The sequence below is a fragment of the Lutra lutra genome, chromosome 8 (genome assembly GCF_902655055.1).
Source record: "Lutra lutra chromosome 8, mLutLut1.2, whole genome shotgun sequence".
NCBI lineage: Eukaryota > Metazoa > Chordata > Mammalia > Carnivora > Mustelidae > Lutra > Lutra lutra.
The window spans coordinates 126,897,203-126,913,832 of NC_062285.1; the positions used below are offsets into that span (position 1 = coordinate 126,897,203).

Here is a 16,630-nt window from a genome sequence, read left to right on the forward strand (position 1 = left end):
GGGGGTTTTTCTCCCTTACAAAATAATGCATATAGATTACAGAAAATTCTTTTTTAGATCAGTATTTTTAAAAGTCACCTATGTAGAGAAAAGACAGTGTTCCTTACAGAATTCCAAATAATATATGCAGATACACTCCCCCTTCCAGGAGGTGGGGCTTAATTCTCCTTTTCTTTTTGAAAGTGAACTAGGCTTAGTGGCTGTCCTCTAGAGTATGGAAAGGGGAAAATAGTAACTTTGTAGCAGAGAAACCTGGCAGACACTACCTTAACCTGGTGGTCAGGTTTCCTATCCCCAGTGATGTTGTGTATCCTTGACAGGCTGTGGTAAGAAAGGTTCTGCTGTCTTTACCATCAGACACACAGTATGTGAACAGTATTCTATCAAAGTTTCAAGGTCAAAACCAAGGACAGAAATAGACTGAAGACCTGGCAACTAAGCGCACTCTTTGCCTCGATTAAACTGGTAAAATTTAGTCTAGAGTTACGGTTCTTTGGCTTTGACCTATGGACGAGCATTCGTGAAAACAGGAAGGGGACATGGGGCTCTGTACTATCTGCAGTTTTCCTGTAAATCTAGAGCTATTCCAAAATAAGGGTGTTTTTCAAAACACCCATTATTCTACAACAGGTAAATTGTAGATCGTGATCATACTCATCAAGCAATCATTTAATTCCTTCTGATGTAGTATTTATGAGAGAAATAGTTTTCTCTAATTTCACTAATTGATAGCCATCTGAAATGGTAGTCTATTTTTTAGCTGGCTAGGGAGAGAAAATCTGAGTTGTATATTCAGAGATCATGTGTGTATACTCAGAGATCATGGAAATCAACTTTATGTACTATAATGTTTCATAAGGGACTCGATTTTCCTGATAATTTAGGACCCTTTTCTGGGCTTTTTGTATTTGTCTTATGTGTCCTACTCCCCTCCCACCCAAGCTATTTTTCTAGGCTTAGTTTGCAATAATCACTTTGAAAGCTAATTTACTTGATTTTTAAAAATCTGTTTTCTTTCCTTTATAAGAAATAGGAGCTCAGTCATAGGGAAACATGCTGTAAAGGTACAGCTTCCTTTCATGATACAACACTATATTAGCCATTAATCACAATACTCGTTTCCAATTTTTTGGTCACCATAATTTTTAATTTTTAATAAAGGCATATAGAAAAACCATTGGATTGCATTCATCTGGAACTTGCTCCTCATTATTCTCCCAATTACAAATTCTGAGTGTATACTATTTCCAGCAGGAAGCGTGGAAAGCATCCTATTCCCATAGTTTTGGGTAAAAATAAGCAGCTATGTCATATACACCTTGCAAAACCACTGTTTGACCTAATTTAATGACCAAACACCTTGCAACTGGTCTATCTTGGGTGGTTTTTTCCCACAGCTCTATTAAGGAACAACCTAGTACTACATTTAATTTTTGGTTTGTGTAAGTCACAGATTTGGTTCTCCAAGCAGCACTGAAATGGAGTTTAGTATACAGGCTATTAAGGAAAGCCCCTAAATCAGCACCTGTGGAAGGAAAGGAAATGGGATGGAGCAGAGGGAGGTGAGAAGCAATGCAGGGCCAAAAAGCCCCACTCAGCTCAGAGGGAAGGGAGCTAACAGGCCCCTCGAGAGTTGTGCTGAATGGCAGGAGGCGTGGCTCTGAGCAAGGCCACCCTTGAGCTGTTAAAGTCCCTGCAGAAGCCAAGACAACTGAAGGCTGCTCAGTGAGAAGCACCCAGTGCCTTTCCTCAGAGAATCTACTAATGCATTTCCAGGGCCACCACAATGCATATTTTTCACAATAGGGGTCAACTTCAGAAAAGGATACCTTGGTGAAAGTCACTTAGAATCATCAGAATCAGGATGTATTGAAAACGATGGCACTTCTACTTTCGGTATGTTTTTATTTAAATAGCTAGAAAATCAGTTTTCTCCCTTCATAAAGCCATTGTCTTGTAGAATTGGATTCAAATCATGACTTTTTCTCTCAATAGCCAGACCAGTCACTCTGTACCTGTCAACGAAAGGTATGGACGGGGAGGGGGAGTGAGTGACTTTAAAGTATGGTTCACTGCATTGGACCATATGGTCCACCCAGGGCATGGGTGGGGACCTTCCACTGTGCACAAACTGACCCCAAGGGGCCGATCCTTTCTTCTTCCAAAGGGTGAGCAACATCCCTAGCTCTTTATTCTGGAAAGTGATGAGGGGGTCTCTCCTCACTGATAGTTACAAAATGCATTATCAAAGTTCACCAGTTTCGTGTTCATATACTAAAATTAATGGAAAAATAGAATTTGAAAATGCTCGTTGGCAGAGAAAAAAAAAACTGCACCTAGTAAATTCAACTGATGAAACTAGTTGAGAGTTAAAAAATGATTTTATTATTGATTTATATTAAAATCAGGTATCCTTCCTAAAACCTTTGGGAATTCATATTATTTGAGGGAGTTAGGCACCAAATTTAGAATTACTGAGTTTTGGAAACCATTTTTTAATTCCTTCAACCAAAAAAACAAAGTCAAACTTTTTCCAGCCTGATATAAAACTCTTGCAATTGGCTGTGGCAAGATTCACCATTTGTAAAGTATAGAATTTTTTAAATATATCCATTTTCATTTTTTAATTAACATATAATGTATTTGTTTCAGGGGTAAAGTATAAAATTCTAAGAAAATAAGTATTCAGGGGTGCCTGAGTGGCTTAGTCAGTCAAGTGACTGACTCTTGGTTTCAACTCAGCTTATGATCTCAAGGTCCTGGGATCGAGCCCTGTGTCAGGCTACGTGCCTTACATGGAGTCTTCTTGGAACACTCTCTCTCCCTCTCCCTCTGCCCCTCCACCCTGCACTTGCACACACACACTCTCTCTCTCTCTCCCTAAAATAAATCTTTAAATTAAAAAAAAAATAGAAAAAAGTATTCAATTAATGGCAGCTATGAAATTTGCTCCAGAAAAAGTCTCATCACAAGGTCATAGTAAATATCAGCAAACAACCAGTCTCAACTCAAAACTTTGTTCTCCAGCCCTCTCCCTGGAGTGAGCCACTGCTCATCCATCATCGATGGAAAGACAGATCCTCCTCATGTGTTGAAGAATTTGGTAAGGTACCAAATAACACAGCTGCAGAAAAGAAAGAGCTTGTATATAGACTAGAAATAAACCATTTCATTTAGTTGCTTTACACTGTTAAACCAAAAAGGGTATTTACTACAGCAAATAAAACACAAACATTTTACTTGCATTTCCGGTTTTAAGATTTCAACAATGACCCCAAAGATTTATGTGATGTAGCAATTGGCTAACTGGCTAAGAAGCAAGCCTAGATCTTACCTTTAAGAACACAGAATTCTGAAAAACTTCTTTTGGAAAAATAGCCCTAAATGGAAAGCCAATTGCTCTATAAATTACTTTTGTCCTTTATTTATAGACTCAGAGAAAGACTTGAAATATTTGTTTTAGTTTCCAAGGGCTGCCATAACAGCCCTCGGAAACTAGATGGCTTCAAACAACAGAAATGTATTCTCTCAAGAGTTCTGGAGGGCAGAAATCTAAAATCCTGGTGTCAGCAGGACCATCCTCTGAGACTCTGGCTAAAACCCCCTCCTTGCCCCTTTCTGGCTTCTGGTGATGGCTCTCCATCCCCAGCATTCCTGGCTTCCAGGACTCCAATCTTTGATCTGTTGTCATACAGTGCTCTCCCTCTGTGTCTGTCTGTACATGGCATTTTCCTCTTATAAAGACATTAGATTAGATTAGATTAGATTAGATTAGATTAGATTAGGGACCCAGCCCAATGACCCCATCTTAACTTCATTTTATGTGCAGGACTCTATTTCCAAATAAGGTCACATTAACAGGTACTGGGGGGGGGCGGTGGTTAGGACGTCAACATCTTTGAGGAAAGGACACAATTCATCCCATGGCAAAGCTCATTTAAGCTTTTCACCTATTTTAAAATATATTTTATAAGAATAACTACATGGTAACATGGTTTCTCAAATTTGGGGATAAAGTACTTATGACAGTCCAAGTGACATCTGCTATAATTTTGTTAAGTACAGAATTCCAAAAGAACTTCAAACTTTAAATATTTCAACTTAATTCAGTTTGGTACAAATAGCAGTGTCCAATTTTAGAGAAATATTAACTTCACACCATAAGCTTTAATTGTCAATGACACTTTTATTATAGTTAATTTATAATTCCATTTTTCATGACAGTCAAGCTTCCTCAGAGAAATAAACCAGAATTATAAGAGCAGGAAACACTGTAAATATTCTTTCTCATGTGATATTCAAGACTAAGTATCTATTCAACCACATTCAAAAAGCTGATGATACACACTTTGGCAGTTTCCAAGAAACACTGGTCAATCCATAATTAAATCTCAGTTTACACCTGGGCACCTCCTCGTGCCGTGAGGATTGCTTTAGGTGCTGAAAGACAACCCGGCTAACTCAATAAACTTTAAAAATACATATTTAATACTTATAATACTATTCATGGAGTTCTTGGCAGAGTTAAGTTTTTTGAGGTTTCTATTGCTGAGAAATTTGAGGTTCGTGTTGTCTCTTTTTCAGTCCCAAAAGCTCCGTTTTGAGTTCTCCAGGCTTTGGTGGAATTTCAGGTATTGTCTATCAAAAAAAAAAAACAAAAACAAAAAGGATAGATGCCAGTGCTGCCTTAGACTGTAATTCAGTGTGACCTGAAAGAAAATAGAAAGGAAAAAAAAAAAGGGCACAAAAGTCCCTGTGCACTCAATGATGAATCCGTATTAGGAGAGCCTGTGGCCCATGTCAGTCCGTTTCTAACCCGATACTCACAGGACTCTACTGTCCAGGCTGTTTCTCCAGTATTGCAGGACTCACAAAGGGAGTGTTTAGATCAATAGTAACTGACAGATCACAAATCTTTTTTTTTCTAAAGTTTTTTTTATTTATTTGACAGACAGAGATCACAAGTAGGCAGAGAGGCAGGCAGAGAGAGAGGAAGAAGCAGGCTCCCCGCTGAGCAGAGAGCCCGATGTGAGGCTCGATCCCAGGACCCTGGGATCACAACCTGAGCCGAAGGCAGAGGCTTTAACCCACTGAGCCATCCAGGCGCCCAGATCACAAATCTTAATAAAGCTTTCCACAATCTAAAATTCATTCTTGCACTGTTTACTGAGTCTCTACCATGTGCCCGGTACAGAAAACAAGTATTAGGAATCAATTCATTTTGAACCGATTGCAAATCAATTTGTTACTGTTCAAAAACAGGAAGAGTCTAGGGCGCCTGGGTGGCTTTGTGGGTTAAACATCTGCCTTCGGTCATGCCTCAGGTCATGATCCTGAGGACCTGGGATAGAGCCCTGCTATTATTCTTACAATGGGAGATTATTCTGTCCTAAAAGGAAATGAAGTACAGATATATTTGACAATATGGGGCAAATCTTGAAAGCATACAAAGTGAAAGAAACCGAGTCACAAAAGACCACATGTTATATGATTCCATTTAAATGAACCTGTGTACAAGAAGGTGTGGACCTATGTTTCCATTTCTTTTGGGTATAAACCAAGATGTAGAATCACTAAGTCCTATGACTCTATGTTGAACTGTTTGAGGAATGGCCAGACTTGTTTCCCAAAGCAGCTGTACCATTTTCCATTCCTCGCAGCACTGTATGATGGTTCCAATTTCTCTGCATCCTCACTGACACCTGTCATGAGCTGTTTGGGTTTTCTTTAATTATAGCCATTGCAGTGGTGATGAAATGGTATCTTATTGTGGTTTTGATTTGCATATCTCTGATGGGTAATGATGCTGAGCATTTTCTCATGTGCGTATTGTCTGAAAAGGTGACTTCTAACAAAGATCTACATCAAGGAGGATGAGAAAACCAGCCATGCGACTATCTAGGAGTGTTTCGGGCAGAAGGAACCACAAATGCAAAGGATTTCAGGCAGAAATGTGCCCTTATGTGCACGGAAAAGGTGGTCAGCAGTGCTGGTATAAAGTATTCAAAGGAGAGGTCAGGAAGGGATGACGACAGAGGAAAAACGGGTGCAGAGATGCACAGTCCCTGGAGAGTTATGAGCAGAATGACGTGATCTGACTCAAGCATAAAAAGACGACAGTGGCTTTGTCGAGAAAAGACTGCAGGGGAGCAAGGCAGGAAGGTAGAAACAGATCAGGGAGCCATCACAGAAACTGAGGTGAGAGGTGGCTGACCGTGGCTTGAACTGGGTAGTAGCAGCGAACGTGGTGAAAAGCAGTGAGATTCCAGATGTAGTTTTCAGATCAAGCCAGTGGGATTTGCTATTATGTGTAGTAGGAGAGAGGCATTAAAGAGGACTCCTGGGCTTTGGCCTGAACAACAAGAATGATGAAGTCACCATCCACAGGGACAGGCAAGGCTTCAAGATGAGCAGGTCTGTTGGAGACAAGACCAGCAGCTCAGTTTTCAACATGCTCACTGCACATCCAAGTGGAACTGTTTGTCTTGATTCAGAGACATATCTACTTTTTTTTTTTTAAAGATTTTATTTATTTATTTGTCAGAGAGAGAGCACAAACAAGAGGAGTGGCAGGCAGGGAAGAAGCAGATTCCCCGCTGAGCAGGGAGCCCGATGGGGCTCTATCCCAGGATCCTGGGATCCTGATCTGAGCCAAAGGCAGATGCTTAATGACTGAGCCACCCAGGCACCCCTAGAGGCATATCTATTTCTACCAGCTATCAGCTTACATGGTGAGGTCCTGAGGAAAGGGACCGCATCGTAATTTCCTCCTTATTTCTTACAACCCTATAGGAAGCCCCTCATTCTAAAAGGGAAAAAGACTGTGCTGAATGGATAAGTCAACAGACTGTGCTCAGGACCCTTATAAGCTCATAAAATTGGAGAAATAAAATCTTTGCTCAGCTTATTTTACATAAAACTGCAAGATTAGGGGCGCCTGGGTGGCTCAGCTAGTTAAGCATCTGCCTTTGCTCAGGTCATGATCCCGGGATCCTGGGCTTGAGTCCTGCAACCGGCTCCCTGATCAGTGGGAAGCCTGCTTCCTCCTCTCTCTCTGCCTGCCTCTCTGCCTACTTGTGATCTCTGTCAAATTAATAAATAAAATCTTTAAAAAAAAAAAAGAAAGAAAGAAAGCTTCTATAGCCCTTCAATCCCTGAAGTTCAAACACCTTGATCTGGTTCATTTTACTCTTTTATCTAACAACTAATTAATCCTAAAGAAATAAAATAGGAAAGAAAGTGGGATTTGAGGTCGGGGTCACAGGAGAGGTAGGAAGCTAAGGGATGTGCTTCACAGCATAATTCTCATTTTGAAGTGGAAATGACTTTCTAAAAAATCAGTGATGGGGGGACACCTGGGGGCCCAGTTGGTTAAGTGGCTATCTTCAGCTCAGGTCATGATCCCAGGGTCCTGGGATCAAGTACCCTATCGCGCTCCTTGCTCAGCAGGGAGCCTGTTTCTCCCTGTCTGTTGTCTCTCTCTCTCTCTGACAAACAAAATCTTAAAAAAAAAAAAAAAAAAAAAAGGTAATGGGAACTAGAGCAAAAGCCAGAGTACCCTGTCTGACAATTTCCTATCTTAAAACTAGTCCTAGGATTTTGACATTCCCATCCCTTTAGTATAAGAACAAATGTAGCTTGCTTCACCTTCATTAAACTGTGTAAACTAATTAATGTAGAAGGGATGCTTTTCTCCCCAGGGTCACAAAAGGAAATTATATGAAATCACAAAGCCCTATAAAATACAGTATACACCTGAAACTAATATAACCCTGTATGTTTACTAACTGGAATTAAAATAAAAACTTTAAAAAATAATAAAAACATAAAATACAACAGTGTGTTTCAAATTTCTATAAAGTATATACAACCGCCCACTTACACACAGAGAGGCACATACTTGGAGTAATCTGAATTGCCAATACAGTACAAAGCTAAAATGACAATTCAATTTTTTTTTAAGATTTATTTATCTATTTGAGAGAGAAGAGTGAGTGAGAGAGAGAGAGAGCACGAGCACACAGAGGAAGAGAAAGGGAGAATCAGACTCCCCACTGAGCAGTGAGCCCAATTCAGGGCTTGATCCCAGGATCCTAGGATCGTGACCTGAGCCAAAGAAAGCAGTTCAACCAACTGAGCCACACAGGTACCCTGACAAGTCAACTTTTATTAAAAGAAATGAGTAAGGGACAGGCAGGGCTAGACAGGGAGAGATCGATAGGGGGCTATGAGATCGGGCTCACAAAAATCCCCAAAACGTGGAGATGTAAGGAAACCAGAGATAAGGCACTCCAGACCACCCGAGGTGGCGAGTCCTGTTATGACAGTCACCTGTGGTCAACAGAAAATAACCAGACCCTTAGGTAAGCCATTAAAGATGCTATCACTAGTCCTTAATCAGTAGTGCTGCCTGTAGAGAAGGCAAAAAGATTTAAGCTCCCTGCTTAGCCTTCAAGAAAAAAAGCAACCCTAAAAGCCCTCAGTGCCGACCTTATCGGGACCCCTCTCTCACTCCTGAGAGTTTTTTCAGTACTCTTGCTTAATAAAAACTCTATCACTTTACTCATTCTTTGTCCGTGAGATTCATTCTTCGATTCCATGAGACAAGAACCTAGCTCTCCTGCTTCAGAAAAACAGCACTTTTATTTACTAAATACATTAAATATATAATCAATTTTTAAAAGACTAATAAGTTTACTAACTCAAAGGTTAACAATATCAGCAGAGGTTCTAAATAGCAATTTGTGTGTATGTGGGTATGTCTGGAGACAACCAAAATGAACACTTTAAAATGAGTCCTGGGACACCTGGGCGGTTCAATAAGTTAAGTGTCTGCTTTCAGCTCAGGTCATGATCCCAGGTCCTGGGATGGAGTCCTGGGTGCTGTGTCGGGCTCCCTGCTCAGCGGGGAGCCTGCTTCTCCATCTGCCTGCCATTCCCCCTGCTTGTGCTCTCTCTCTAATAAATAAATAAAATCTTAAAAATAAAATAAAATAAAATGAATCCTAAGGATGTGGTAAACAAAGGCCAAAGAAAAATTAAATTTTCTTATTACCTATGGCCCACTGACAAGTCCTTGAAACAGGCAGTGTGACATTCCTCTAGAGATTCATCTGCCTTGATGTTACTACTTTGCTAAGGGCAAAAGGCAACCTTAGCCCAACCCCCAAGATCCTGTCAGTCTACTTTAACATATAAAAATTCAAACTTCCAGGGCGCCTGGGTGGCTCTGTGGGTTAAGCCACTGCCTTCGGCTCAGGTCAGGATCTCAGAGTCCTGGGATCGAGCCCCGCATCGGGCTCTCTGCTCAGCAGGGAGCCTGCTTCCTCCTCTCTCTCTGCCTGCCTCTCTGCCTGCTTGTGATCTCTGTCAAATAAATAAATAAAATCTTATGGGACACCTGGGTGGCTCAGTTGGTTAAGCGGCTGCTTTCAGCTCAGGTCATGATCTCAGGGTCCTGGGATCGAGTCCCACATCGGGCTCCTTGCTCAGCAGGGAGCCTGCTTCTCCCTCTGCCTCTGCCTGCCACTCTATCTGCCTGTGCTCACTCTAGCTCTCTCTCTCTCTGACAAATAAATAAATAAAATCTTTAAAATAAATAAATAAATAAATAAATAAATAAAATCTTTAAAAAAAAAAATTCAAACTTCCTTTATCTAAGATACATGTTAGCAATCATCCCCCAAGCATATGACCGGTCCACTGATATATAAATAAGGAGTCTCGTGACCGAGTTTTTACTAAGTAATAAATGACCTTTCCCTGACAATACCTAGCCCCCTCAGGATCCTGGAAACTTGGTTTCCAAAACACCTGGGAGGCTTACGGTATCCCTAACCGCCTCCCAACTTGAAAGTACATAATAGACCACTCCTCATGACCCAGTGCCGCTCTTCCTGCCCATGGATCCTGTCCTCGTGCTTTAATAAAACCACCTTTTTGCACCAAAGACATCTCAAGAATTCTTTCTTGGCCATCGGCTTCAAACCCTATCGTCTTTCCTACATCACTGAGCCTGCATTTTTTGAGTATGCCTTCAATATTAAGTAGATTATAAATTAAGGAAAAGAGGACCAGTAAAAGTAATGCAAAAGTAAATGGAGATGTGGGGTGCCTGAGGGTTAAGCCTGTGGGTTAAGCCGCTGCCTTTGGCTCAAGTCATGATCTCAGGGTCCTGGGATGGAGCACCGCATCGGGCTTTCTGCTCAGGGAGAAGCCTGCTTCCCCCTCTCTCTTTGCCTGCCTCTCTGCCTACTTGTGACCTCTCTCTGTGTTAAATAAATAAATAAAGTCTTTAAAAAAAAGGAAAAAAAGTAAATGGAGATGCAAACGGAAGCGCAAGCAAAAGCACACTTTGTATTCCAGGAAAGAACATCTGCCTTGAGTCCTTGCCTCCATTCTAATCCTGAGCAGCTTAGCTGGCCAACTAGAAAAGGCATCCTTAACGCTGCTCCCTTAAGACAGCACTGAGCATGCACTCTAGGCAGCTGTCATGGTCACGTCTGGACTCCACCCAGACCTTCTAGCTGTAAAGACTGAAGGACTCCAACAAAGGCCAGCAGTTTTTACAATAGTGACAGTCATTGCTAGAACAAGACCAACAGACACAGCAAAAGAACATAAATTCCTTAAATATTAGTAAAGCATCCAGCATCCTACATGTAACCAACCAGCCCTGGCCTTCAGGGCCCTATAGAGGTACCCCACTGCTGATATCTGTGCCCAATCAAGACCAAGCCTCTTCCCAAGGTCAAAGAAGCTGCTGGTAACAACCTTGCGTGTTCCTACTTATAATGAGATGGGCGAATCAAAGGTCAATTTCCCAGGGGCAAATCACAGGTACTCCTTCCTTTGTAATGCCCGCTTGATGTCTATTCCTCAGGAGCTAGTGACTCCACTGCATTTCTGTGGAAGGTCCTTACCCATTTTTGTCTCCACTAAGTAACCCTGACACACTCCTATAACTCAAGAGAAGCAGTCCCTGCTGGTAAGAGCTACTTCAGCATTGTGTGTACAAAAACTAGATACCACCAAAATGTCCATAGGAGATTACATAATATATGGAGCATCCATATTATAAAATGCTATTCAATGATCAGAAAGAAAAAAGGCTGTTGATATAAACATGTGTCTCTTCATATAGATATTAACCAAAAGAAACAGGTGACCGAGAAATGTGTGAATTCCTATTTCCATGGGGGAGAACACCCTGTCCACTGTGCATGTGTGTGTTTGTGTGCATGCACACGCATGTGTATCTCAGCAATAGTAAAAGTCTGCAAGTATACACCAACCAAAAAATGGTGGCTACTTGAGGGTAGCAGACTAGAGAAAGTTGGGTGGGGGAAGCCCTAGATTTTCACATTCCACTCTACATGACTGAATTCAATCTGAATGTTTTACAAAGGTGCGGTACCACCTCATTAACAGGATCAAAATAATAATAATAATAATAAAAAAAGAAACACTGAACAGAAAGCTTGGGCTTCAAATCCCCAGGAAGCTATGTGACCCTGGGAAATCACCCTGTCTTCTGAATCTCAGTTTCCCTGTCTGAAAACAAGAATAAACACCCCCAAAACTGTAGCTGACAGCTAAAATTAGAAAGACAAATGGATGGTTCTCCGTGTCACCCCTCCAGAGTCCAGGCAGAGATGACTGTTCCCACACGGTGCTCCAACCACTCTACTCACGCCTGTAGCAGAGCACCTAGCAACGTGCGAGTAACGATTTCCACTGCACTTCCTTGCCTTCATCTCCGCAAGACCGTAACTCCTTAAAAGCACCTCTAATTCCCAGTTCTAATTCAATGAATGCTTAAAATGCTAAAAGTTCATTTAAATTTCTCCCTCCTTGGACTGCCTATATTTCCTCGTCCTTCATTCATCAAATATTTATCAAGCATTTACTATATTCTAAGCTCTTTTCTAGGCTACTGAGATCAAGGGTGAACCAGGAAGGCCCAGTCCCTTCACGGAGATTACATTCTGGTGGAGGAAACAAAGAACGTGTAAACAGACAAAAGGAATAAAATACTTGCAAACTGTGACAAGTCCTCTAGGCAAACAAAGGCTGAGACAGAATAAAACGAGGAGGAATCCTTTAGGAGCTGTCCAAAGCAATCTCACAGCCAGAGGAGGTATTTGAGCAGACTGACGTTTTAAAGTAGGAACCCAACCCAAGATCTGGGAGAAAAACATTCCAAGATGAGAAAAGTTATGGCAATGAGATGGGGACAGGCCTGGAGAGTGTGGGAAACAGCAAGGAAACCGGGTGGCTGCAACAGTGGGAACAAGGGGTAAATGGTAGATCAAGGCCAGTGGCAGCCAAGTGACTGGCTGTGTAGGACCCGTGAAAGAACAGGCCGGGCGCTGCTCTAAAGGCAATGCAATGCCACCATCAGGCTCTACGCTCAGGGCAGATGGTCCTTCTAATTCCGTTTTAAGATCGTTTCCGCCGCTGAGAGGAGAACGGAGCGGTCCAGGGGCCAGGAACCAGGACCCTCCGGCACTCACCAGGTCCGGCCGGTAATACCTGTGCACCACTTCGGCCCCGGCGCACATGGTCAGGAGGCTGGCCGCGAACATTTTCAGGTAGGTGGCCCAGGACACTCCCGCGGGCATGCTTAGGGGGTGCTGCACGGGGAGGAAAGGCAGGCAGTGTTACAAGGCTCCAAGGTCAGGACGAAACCATGCCGGGAAACAGGGCACACGGCAGGGGCGGTACGGGGTCAGGACCCCCAGGTTGTCTCCCACCCCGCGCCCCGTGGGCTCACTTGGGACGCGAGGGCGCCGAGGACAAGCGCCCGAGCCCCCGCCCTTTCCACGCCCGCGCGCAGCCTTCAGCCTTCACGAGCCCCCAGTGTGGGGGCTGGGCCCGCGCAACTTAAGGGCAGCTCGAGCGCCGCAAGCGGAAGGCGCATACCCTGTGGCTTCCCCGCGCCTTTTCAGACTCTAGCAGAAGAAATGCACACCGCACTCCCCACCGGCCCTACAGGTGCGCCCCAGAGACACCGTACCGCAGAACGCACTGGCGTAGGGCAGCGGGTCAAAGGGCGAGCGGAAGTGCGCCCCGGGTCGCAGCAGACAACCTGCGGGCGGAACCGAAAGTACAGGGCCTAGGGGCCGCGCCGGGCCGGAAAGCCTGGGCTGTGCCGGCGCCGGGCACGTGATTCCGGCCTTCATGGGAAGTACGGCCGGCTCTTCTTTTTTTTTTTTTTTCTTCTTCTAGTCCCCGCCCCCACCCTCCTCCCCACCTCCCCCAGTTCCCAGTGGTTTCCCAGCCTCAGGCGCTCGGTGCGCCCTTTACTCTTCCCTGGCAGATGTCGAGTCTCGCAGCTGGCAGGATTCTTGCCTCGTGCGTCCTTTCACACGCCCAAGGAAATTGCTGGCGTTTGCCACCTTTTAGGAGCGGGAAGAGATCGGCACTCAGACTAGTGCTTCGATGAGGCCACCCTCCCGGGAGTGGAGTTCGAGCGCTGTCCGTTCTTGTGCCGCCGCGTTTTTTGGGCCCGGAAACAGAGCCACACTCACACGGCTGTTCCTACTGCTGCTACTGGAATAAAAGAAAACGGAAGTCGACCTTGTTTAATCTATGCATATATGGATGGTGCTGTGACTATGGATTTTTTGTTGAGAAAAAGCTAACTCGGGACTAAATTACGAAGGATTAGTGTTGTATGTATAACATGAATCATGATACACTCACCTTTTAGACACTTTTATGGAGGTGTAGTTGACATTAACGACATATTTAAAATATATAAATTGATAAGGTTTAACATGTGTCCACCTGTGTAACCCTTACTACAAGCAAAATAATTAACATATCTGTCATACCCAGTTTCTCTATGCCGCTTTCTAATTGCTCCCACGTTGTCTCCTCTGGATCTGCTGTCACAATAGATAAATTTGCATCTTCTAGAATGTTATGTAAATGGAATTATACCATACACTATGTAGCATCTTAGTCTGGCTTATGTCATGCAACACAATTATTTTAAGATTCATCCACATCGTTGCACGTATCAGTCATTCACTTTTTACTGCGGAGTATAATTGTAACACAATTGATGTATCCATTCACCTTTGGTGGACATTTTGGTTGTTCCCAGTTCGGGACTTATAGGAATGAAGCTGTTAAAAACAGTGAAGCGTACCAAAAAGACTCCCATACAAGCCTGTAAACATATACTTCCGTTTCTATTGAATACTTTCCTAGGAGTCGAACGGCTGCAGCATGTAGTTGATAGGTGTATAATTTAAGAAATTACCAAGCTATTTCCCAAAGTAGGTATACAGTTCAAATTCCCAGCAGCAGTTTTGAGACTTCCAGTTCCTCTCCATCCTCTTCCAATACCTACTCTGGTTAGTCTTTCTCATATTAGGCACTCTGGTAGGTTGGTAATGGTGTCTCATGACTAATGATATTGAGAATACTGTTATATGCTCGTATTTTCTTTGGTGAAGTATCTGTTCAATCTTTCATCCATTTTTTTATTGGTTTTTATTATTTTAATCATCTATATATTATGGATCTTTTATCAGATAGATTATGATCTGCAAATATTTTCTCCCAGTGTATACCTTGTCTTTAATTTTTAATAATCTTTTGAAGAGCAGAACCTTCTAATTTTAACAAAGTCCAATTTTTAATTTCCTCTTTTATGGATACTTTTGGCGTGCACCAGGTCACGCCCCCATGAAACTGGCCCTGCCTGCCAGCCCCACATCAGGCTCCACGCTAGGGAGTCTGCTTGAGATTCTCTCTCCCTCTCTCTCTGCCCTTCCCCCGCCTCCTCGCACTCATGCACATGCTCTCTCTCTCAAATCAATAAATAAAATATTACAGGAAACTTTTCTGGACTATGGTCCTCAGTGGTTAGAAAAACCAGAGAAAGAGAGTGAGAGAATGGGCTGTGTTCACTCATTCATTCAACAAATATTCACCAAACACCCACCATGAGTCAGGTTCTGAGCAGTACCTACTAATGGACAGAGCATCCATAAAAGTTGTGAAAAGTTGAAAAATATTGGAAGTTTCATTTCAGCAATGGATATAAGACAAATTAGTCATTCTTGGGCGCCTGGGTGGCTCAGTGCGTTAAGCCGCTGCCTTCGGCTCAGGTCATGATCTCAGGGTCCTGGGATCGAGTCCCGCATCGGGCTCTCTGCTCGGCAGGAAGCCTGCTTCCTCCTCTCTCTCTCTCTCTCTCTCTCTCTGCCTGCCTCTCTACTTGTGATCTCTCTCTGTCAAATAAATAAATAAAAATAAAAAAAAATCTTTAAAAAAAGACAAATTAGTCATTCTGTATTTACTCACAGAAGCCCTTTCCTGGATCCCAGAATGAAGACACATGAAGCACGGAGCGAAAGTCGTTCCCAGTCCATGTTACATTAGTGAGAAATAAACCTTGGTTGCTGTAAACCACTGAGATTGAAAGAGCCCTTCAACTACCTCCATTCTGACCACAGTCTGTATTTTCTAAATGACTAAAATTTTCTTTCCAGTTTATCTCTTAACTCAGCTAAAGACTCAGCAGGTAATGCATCCCATGTTGGGAACCGAAAGTACCCCTCAAGCAATAGGGACTACCCTGATGCCAGCAACACCGAGCATAACTGACCTAGGGACAACAATCAACCGGACCTTTATGGCCCACCTACACCTACCCACAGACCTTTGTTCCACATTCTCCCTATATAAACCTAGAAGTATTTTCAGCAGTTTGGATATGGTCGTTGGGACTTAGTCTGTCTTCCCAGTGTTGACGTCGCTGAAATAAATTGTTTCACCACCATTTCTCTCTCTGCCTTTGGATTTTGTCAGTGGTATGTGACCAAATCTGGTCCCTCTGGGACTCCCGGAGCCAGGTGCTCTTGCACCTAGCGCCCCAGTAACAAGATTTTGTTTGTTATTTGTTATTGCAGCCTAACTGGGAAAAATTAATACAGCATCCATGTTTTCCATCATGCAAAACAGAAAAACAGAAAAGCCTATCTCCATTAAGAGTTTATTTATTTACTTGCTTACTTATTTGAGAGACAGAAAGAGAACATGAGCAGAGGCGGGAGCAGGGGGAGAAGCGGACTGCTCTCTGAGCAGGGAGGGGAGCCAGGGCTCCATCCCAGGACCCTGGAATCATGACCTCAACATCAGGCAGACACTTAACTGACTGAGCCACCCAGGCGCCCCTCCAGAAGGGTGATCTAATGAAGTCCTTGTGAAACAGCAGTGACAACTTGAACACTAATGAAACAAAAACTAGCTCTAAGAGCCACTGAGATATAAAACAGAGCGGCTAGTCTGTAAGATAATAAGGGAGCCGTGGTGCTTAAATGGCATCTATCATACACCTGAAAAATTATTATTTTTACATGCACAAATTAAAGCAGACAGTGGTTCATGTAACGCTTTACATTTTACAAAGCAGTTTTACAGTCACCCTCGTTTTACAGAGGAGGACACTGAGGCCCAAGAAGGCACCGTGACCTCAACTCCCCAGTTTTCTGACTGCGACGTCTCTTATTCGCCCAAAATCACTTTTGATAATCGATACCTGATAATTAACGCAAAATACTTTTTCATCGATAAGAAACTAACGTGGACTGGTCTGGATAAGGCTGATATG

The 16,630-nt window shown here is 43.0% G+C and overlaps 1 protein-coding gene across 3 annotated transcripts; it reads right to left on the reverse strand.

The window, feature by feature from the left end:
- Positions 1 to 4,166: 4,166 nt before the first annotated feature.
- LOC125107939 (protein BRAWNIN) lies at positions 4,167 to 13,177 on the reverse strand. Of its 3 annotated transcripts, none has more exons than XM_047743460.1 (3): positions 13,031 to 13,177; positions 12,516 to 12,635; positions 4,167 to 4,638 (listed from the first exon to the last, which is right to left on the reverse strand). In XM_047743460.1, the coding sequence occupies exons 2-3, from the start codon at positions 12,621 to 12,623 to the stop codon at positions 4,543 to 4,545; spliced, it is 204 nt and encodes a 67-aa protein (XP_047599416.1). In that variant the 5' UTR covers positions 12,624 to 12,635; positions 13,031 to 13,177; the 3' UTR covers positions 4,167 to 4,542. The 3 variants fall into 3 exon arrangements, with proteins under 3 accessions (XP_047599416.1, XP_047599415.1, XP_047599414.1); XM_047743459.1 differs by having other exon boundaries at positions 13,019 to 13,176; XM_047743458.1 differs by having other exon boundaries at positions 12,925 to 13,071.
- Between the last annotated feature and the right edge of the window lie 3,453 nt (positions 13,178 to 16,630).